General features: G+C 40.0%; 1 protein-coding gene across 3 annotated transcripts in view; it reads right to left on the bottom strand.

The window, feature by feature from the left end:
• Positions 1-601: 601 nt before the first annotated feature.
• Positions 602-7,545, bottom strand: part of LOC124805014 (FAST kinase domain-containing protein 1, mitochondrial) — a 41,901-nt gene continuing 34,957 nt past the window's right edge. For 2 of the 3 annotated variants that reach the window (XM_047265419.1, XM_047265420.1), the window contains 3 exons: positions 2,280-2,393; positions 1,546-1,618; positions 602-850 (listed from right to left, as the gene is read on the bottom strand). In XM_047265419.1, coding sequence (XP_047121375.1) covers positions 622-850; positions 1,546-1,618; positions 2,280-2,393 — 416 coding nt within the window. In that variant the 3' untranslated portion in view covers positions 602-621. Of the gene's footprint in view, positions 851-1,545; positions 1,619-2,279; positions 2,394-7,545 lie in introns of those variants that run through there. The other variant, XR_007017390.1, reaches the window with a different exon arrangement.

The raw sequence follows: 7,545 nt of genomic DNA, 5'->3' as shown, positions 1-7,545 counted from the left end.
CTATGTGTCACATGAATCACACGAGTATGAATGACAGCTCCGCCCATGCACTGCCCTTTTATATCTTGTGTACATAATACTACTGCCACGTAGGAAAAATATATCTAAAAACAAAGATGATGTGACTTACCAAACGAAAGTGCTGGCAGGTCGACAGACACACAAACAAACACAAACATACACACAAAATTCAAGCTTTCGCAACAAACTGTTGCCTCATCAGGAAAGAGGGAAGGAGAGGGAAAGACGAAAGGATGTGGGTTTTAAGGGAGAGGGTAAGGAGTCATTCCAATCCCGGGAGCGGAAAGACTTACCTTACGGGGAAAAAAGGACGGGTATACACTCGCACACACACACATATCCATCCACACATATACAGCATGTGCATATCGCTATCCCATGACTTTCGTTACCTCGGTATACATCCTCATTTCTCTCTCATTTTAGGATGCTGCTTTTCAGATGAAGAGTCTTGCAACTTCACACAAAAAATGCACTCCCTGAAACACTCTACTCATCTCATGGTGAGGTAATGTAACAATTATTGAGACATAAAGTAATAGAAAATTTGTACTCTGCTCCCCCCAAATTAGAGAATGAATAAAAACAGGCAGTGTTTCTTTATTTGATGTATAATTCAGACTGTTTAGTAGGTTGTTTCTGAAAGATACAATCTTCTAGGAATCTAGCTTTAGCCTCTGGCTCTGCCATGAACATTGACTGCCACAATCGTGCTGCAATGCCAACCACACGATAGCCCAACATCTCAAGGTGTCGTTGCTTCATCTGCTGGGGCCCCTTCAACTGCTCTCCACTGAATGCATCTTCTCTCAGCAACAAAATGGCAATTCTGAAAATAGTAATCACACTTAATAATTGGGAACAGCAACTGAATAATTATTTTTTATTCAAAATATCATGTCCAATTATTAAAACAAATCTTGAGTCCAAAACTGCAAGTACTTCATGTGAATTCACGAGCTAACAGTTACTGGACTAGTTGGTCTCTTTTGTTTATCTATAATCTCCATTACGTAATTAAAGAGCAATAGGAAAGGGAACATTCACAAAATGTGTTCAGCATTATCTTTATAAACCACTCTTCTCTGTGTTTTCTCAGTCCACCACATCTGCAGCAAAATAACGGATTCAGAAAACTGAACAACATAAATGTTAGATCTGCATTTGACAGCACTGCTTTCAAGACCAAAATGAGTAAGCAAAACAAAAGAAAGCTAGCAATAGGAGATGTTTACATACTAAGGATTACACAATAATGTTACTATTGGGAATAGAAGAAGTACTATACAGGATTATCTTGTGTCAATCATATGGCTGCCAAAATATATACCATGAAAGATGGCAAATTATTAAAACCCTTATTTGTATTCTTCACTGGAGACCTTTGAACAGCTTCTGACAAACTTGCAACAACAGATTATGTTGCTATCACGTATGTTTATTGGAAGTAAGAGAATATCAGTCCTACATCTTTCACAGTGAATTTCATAAAAAAGGTAATTTATTGAAAGTGTTTCTACTTACTTTGATATTTGATGATCTGAGATGAATTTGGTGTTGACAGGATTGTTTTCAGCATCCAACAGCAACAAGAAATCTGAAACAAGTGACTAAATAATATTAATATTCATTATAACTGAAAGTCAAATGTTATCAATATCTAGCGGCAACATGAAATCTGATACATGACATCATAATATTATGAACTCCATCATTTTTAAAGGTTTCATTTTTAGTTCTTTGTATCCAATAATAATTTACTTGATAGACTAGCTCTCCACACCAACATTGTAAATGAACTTAAGTTCGGAATAACAAACTAATGTTGTTACAAGAAGACTGGCATAGTCCCACTCTAGACACTTCATCACTCCTTGTTGTCAGTAAAAGCATACATTCCTCAGGTGTATTGTCAGTACTTGGTGTCCAATGTGCACAATATTTTGGGAAGCAGCCTTGTCACTACCAATAAGTGGTGATGGTGACAGCATTGTTCACCAAAATATTGTGCCCATAGTATACCAAGTACTGACAGTACAACTGCTAACTATTCTGTCAATAAATACAGTGGGATAATCTAAAGAAGCACAATGTGAAGATTTTTCACTTTTGGGTTACTTTGTGTGTACAACCACAATGGAAAATTATTCTCTACTGAAAAGTTTTTTCTGTCCATGTGAACACACAATCATTTACACAAATGCTTAAGGAACTGAAAATACAGAGGTTTTCACAGAACATTAAGAAGCACAGCTTACCAATTTTATATGAATATGGTGAAAACACATCTGATTCTATAAACTGTTTTCCACCCACAACTGTGATGAGATGCTTCAGCACATCCTGCTGGAAAACAGACTTCAGTTTTGGTTCTGGAAAAAAGTAATGAAGTAACAACATTATAACAGCACATAGCTATCCTGCCTCAAAACATCATTCCTGCAAAAATTTATTAGTACCAGCTCAAAGATCATAAAATTGTGGGGAAAATAAATATCAACAGTGACTGACACACTGGAGAAATCCGTTAACAAAGAGACTGTAGAAATTATCTATACTCTGCACAGAGTGAACACAGCAGAGGAAAATAAATATGTTGATTAAAATAATGCATTATTGAGCTACCTGTCAGACAAGATGAAACACTTAGTGGTTTCTGGAGATTTCAATGCAGATTTCTTAAAAGATAGGGACAGAAAAATGGACTGGAGTAATTACTTGGGTGTTTCAACCTAATTTCAGTAAGCACTTTTTTGACTTGTGTGCAACGAAATAGTAGGGCTCTGATAACATTTTTGTCTACAGTGCTCAGACTGAAACAATTAATATGTGCCCATTTGTTAATGGAGCATCTGATCAGGATGCAAAATTAGTAATCGAAATAAGCATTACACAGCAGCACCATGGAGAATACAAAGCAGTGAGGCATGTTAATGAGAACGGGATACATTGTTTTACGAGTGATTTAAAATGAGTGATGTGGGATGAGGTATATAGTGAAAGAAATGCTCAGGTCAAACTCCAAATTAAATTTTTTGTTGGGACCTGAAAGTTGGCTTTCCTAAAAAGTTAGCCAGAAAATCCATTAAAAAACATAAGTAACTCTAGATAATTCGAATAACTAAAATCTCATGTAAGAGGTAGAGGAAAATTTGTTTAAAGGTCAGAATAAGTCAAGACCCAACACAACTTGCGTACTACAAAAAAAAGTGTAATATTTTAAGGAAAGTCACTGAAACATCAAGAAGTATGTATGTTCCTGACAGAAATTAATAAAGCAGAAAGTAAGATTAAAACTACATGGGATACTGTCAAATGGGAGACAGGACAGCCAGTCAATGTACGAGATGCCACAACAATTACACTAAATGTTGTGACTAATAATTCACAAGCTGTGTGAATTTTTAACAAACAGTTTCCAAATGTAGCAGCAAAAACAGGATTTAAGAGTCCAGTTAAAGAAGCAAGAGAATATATTAAAAATGTCATTCCCCTAAACTTTAAGCAACTAGAAGTAAACCAATATCCATCACTGAAGTTAACATATTTATAAAAATTCTAAAGAACAAAAGCTCATAAGGTGTTGATGGAATTTCAAACAGAATTCTGGAACGTTGTTCTAACTTAATAAGTAATATATTTAGTGATACATATCATGCATCACTGGCAATGAAATTTTCCGAGACAGATTAAAATATGCCATTGGGGGCCTCTTTACAAGAAAGTAATTATTTTTTGAAAATATAATGTAATTGTACTTATAAAACAATCTATTCACCAAGCAGCAGCAGGAGAAAACGTACAGAGGTTAAGTAAATGTGCAAGCTTTCGGAGCCAGTGGCTCCTTCTTCTGGCAGATAGGTTCAAGGACAAGGAAGAGAGGGATGAAGGAAAAGGACAGGCAAGATTTAGGAAATGAGGAGAGTTCTGAAAAGTAACACAGAATCCAGAGTCAGGGGAGACTTAGCAAACAGGATAAGACGGAAAGACTGATTGCTCGGGGATTCTGGATGACTTTTACAAACTCTCTCCATTTCCGAAACAATACAAGTCCCTTTTCTTCATTCCTCTTCCTTCCACTCAAAGAACTGTTGCCCGTTAAGAAGCATAACTTTCCACTCAAAGAACTGTTGCCCGTTAAGAAGCATAACTTATCGGCATGACACAGTCTTCTCCGATGGCATACAAACGAGAGCTTAAGTGATGGACTGCAAGCAGTCAGCACGTAACTCGGGAAGCTCTTGCCAACGGGAACTGTCTGCTGTGGTCCCTGGGTTGGCTTAAATAGTCACTCTACAGGAAGAGATATGCTGCACCCAAGTCACTCATAATCGGATGGGGGCCAGTGACCTGTGGCTAGATGCCCAGTGATCATTAGCTCTCGGTGTTCTATTTGATGTTCCTGTGTGACTATTATAGAGCGTCCAAGCATCACCCACATTGACCCATGCATCAAACTGTAGTGAGGATTACGGCTGGTGGACAGCACCGGCTGAGATTTGAAAACCTGAGAGCTTACAGGTGGAACACAGGATAATAAGCAAGACAGAGCAACAGACAAAACATCATAAAAGACTTCATAACAGCAGAAAGTTAAGTGCACTGTACATGGTATATTAAACTTATATTAATACCTTCAGCTGCTGATAGTCGTTGATATATATCAACAGGGACTGGTGAAAATGTGTGCCCCGACCGGGACTCGAACCTGGGATCTCCTGCTTACATGGCAGATGCACTATCCATATGAGCCACCGAGGACACAAAGGATAGCGCGACTGCAGGGACTATCTTGTCCATGTCTCCCGCGAGACCCACATTCTCACCTTGTATGTGCACACACTACATTCGTAGTGTCCCACCCCAACACACTCATTACTTTTGGAAGATGGTTCAAATGGCTCTGAGCACTATGCGACTTAACTTCTGAGGTCATCAGTCGCCTAGAACTTAGAACCTAAGGACATCACACACATCCATGCCCGAGGCAGGATTCGAACCTGCGACCGTTGCGGTCGCTCGGTTACAGACTGTAGCGCCTAGAACCGCACGGCCACTCCGGCCGGCTTTTGGAAGAAATTCTTACCAAGTCCTGTAAGAGTTCGGGGAATATGTGTGCATCCGCACAGAAGAATAAGGTAATGGCCGGTATTGTCAGAACTATATACTTATATTGAAATGGTGTCTGTTCTTTCAGATATGTCCAAAAGAACAGACACTATTGATGACCTGCAGCCGTATATAAAGAAATCAGAATTATATTAATACCTTCAGCTGCTGACAGGCATTGATATATATCAATGGGACAGGTGAAAATGTGTGTCACGACTGGGAGTCGAACCCGGGATCTCCTGCTTACATGGCAGATGCTCTATCCATCTGAGCTACCGAGGGCACAGAGGATAGTGCGACTGCAGGGACTATCTCGCGCATGCCTCCCGCGAGATCCACATTCCCACTTGTATGTCCACACACTACATTCATAGTGTCCCACCCCAACACACTCATTACTCGTGGAAGACATTCTTACCAAGTCCCATAACAGTTCAGGAAATATGTGTGCATCCACACAGAAGAAGGAGGTCATGACAGGTATTGCCAGAACTATATACTTATATGGATATGGTATAGGTTGATGGCGGGCAAACATAGACAGGTCAGAAAATAAAATACATAGAAAACTGAAAGGGAGTGAAGACAGGAATAGTTACTGAGAAGAAATGTTGAGACAAGAGAAATTACCATAAATTAAGGCTAGGTGGGTGGCAAAAAACAAAGATATGTTGTAACGCCAATTCCCACCTGCGGAGTTCTGAGAAACTGGTGTCTGGGATAATAATCCAGATGGTAAATGTGGTGAAACAGGCACCATAGTCATAACTGCCAGTTTTTAGAGCGTGAACTGCAACAGGGAATTGCATTTGGCCAGAATTTACCTTCTGATAAATTGGTGGTAGTCATACCAGTGTAAAATGCCCAACAGTGTTTGTATAACAACTGTACATGATGTGTCATTTCACAGGTGGCTCTCTATTTGACAGTATATGCTTTGCCAATTACAGGATTGGTATATATGGTGGTAAGAGGATGCACAGGGAAAATCTTACAGCAGGGATTGTCACAGTTTCAGAGGCCGTAGGGTAGGGAAATGGAGCATAAGGAAATGGAGCACAGGGTCTTACCAGGGTATTGTGGAGATTGTGGGAGGGATGCCATGGATTGAGAGGCAAGTGATGCAATAAAGCTATTCTAGGTGGGCAAAGTGAACCTCATTTCAGGGCACTATTTTAGGAAGTCATAGCGTTGTCAAAGTGGCTGGTTAATACATGCATGACCTGAAAAATACTGAGTGATAAGAGATTGCTCTTAAGTTGTTTCTGGTGAGATGAGCAGTACCAGGATTGGATGTGACAGCCCAAGGAAATCTGCTTTTGAACTAGGCTGGAGGAGTAATTACATTCAGTGAAGGCTGATGTGGAAATAGTGGTATGTTGCTGTGAAGAGTCTGCATCTGAACAAATACATTTGCCTCAAATACCAAAGCTGTACAGGAGGCAACATCCGACATGGAAAAGACTGCAGCAGTCAGAATGTAAGCATTGTTGTTTGTTAGTACATTTAATGTGAACAGAAGTGTGTAGCTGACCCTCTATGAGGAAGAGGTCAACATTAACGAAAGTGCCATGCGATCCAGAGTAAAAAAACCACATGAGATTTGATTGGGAGAATGTATATAGAAATCCATAAAATTTTTAACAGGTTAGCCTCACCATCAGTCCATGTGGCAAAGATATCACAATGTATCTACACTAAACCATGGGCTGAAGGCTTATAGATCCCAGGAAAGCCCCCTACTAGTGACCCAAGAAAGGTTGTCATAGGCAGTAGCCATCCGGGTTTCCATGGCTGTGCCTCTTATTTGTTTGTATGTCTGCCCTTCAAAAGTATAATAGTTTTTGTTAAGTATAAAGTTGATTAAGGTGAGCTTGAAGGAATCATAGGTTTACAATCAGATAATGTTCAGCAGCAGGCACTGAACTCTGCCTTGAAAAGTTCTGAGCTTGATCTCAAAATGATTCACCACCACTACCTCAAAATCATCCCTAACAAGCATTCCAAGAATCCCTAATAAGGCACTGCTTCACAATCCTCTCTTGGGTACCTACATGTCCCTAATCTGAAACTTCCTGGCAGATTAAAACTGTGTGCCGGACTGAGACTTGAACTCGGGACCTCTGCCTTTCGCGGGCAAGTTTGTGGGAGAGCTTATGTGAAGTTTGGAAGGCAGGAGGCGAGGTACTGGCAGAATTGAAGCTGTGAGGACGGGATGTGAGGCGTGCTTGGGCAGCTCAGATGGCAGAGCACTTGTCCGCGAAAGGCAAAGGTTCCGAGTTCGAGTCTCAGTCCGGCACACAGTTTTAATCCGCCAGGAAGTTTCATATCAGCGCACACTCTGCTAAAGAGTGAAAATCTCATTCTGATGTCGCTAACCTGTCCTATGCACAACACCAGGCTATTCTTTCC

The sequence above is a fragment of the Schistocerca piceifrons genome, chromosome 7 (genome assembly GCF_021461385.2).
Source record: "Schistocerca piceifrons isolate TAMUIC-IGC-003096 chromosome 7, iqSchPice1.1, whole genome shotgun sequence".
NCBI lineage: Eukaryota > Metazoa > Arthropoda > Insecta > Orthoptera > Acrididae > Schistocerca > Schistocerca piceifrons.
This window is presented reverse-complemented; position numbering and strand designations above follow the sequence as displayed.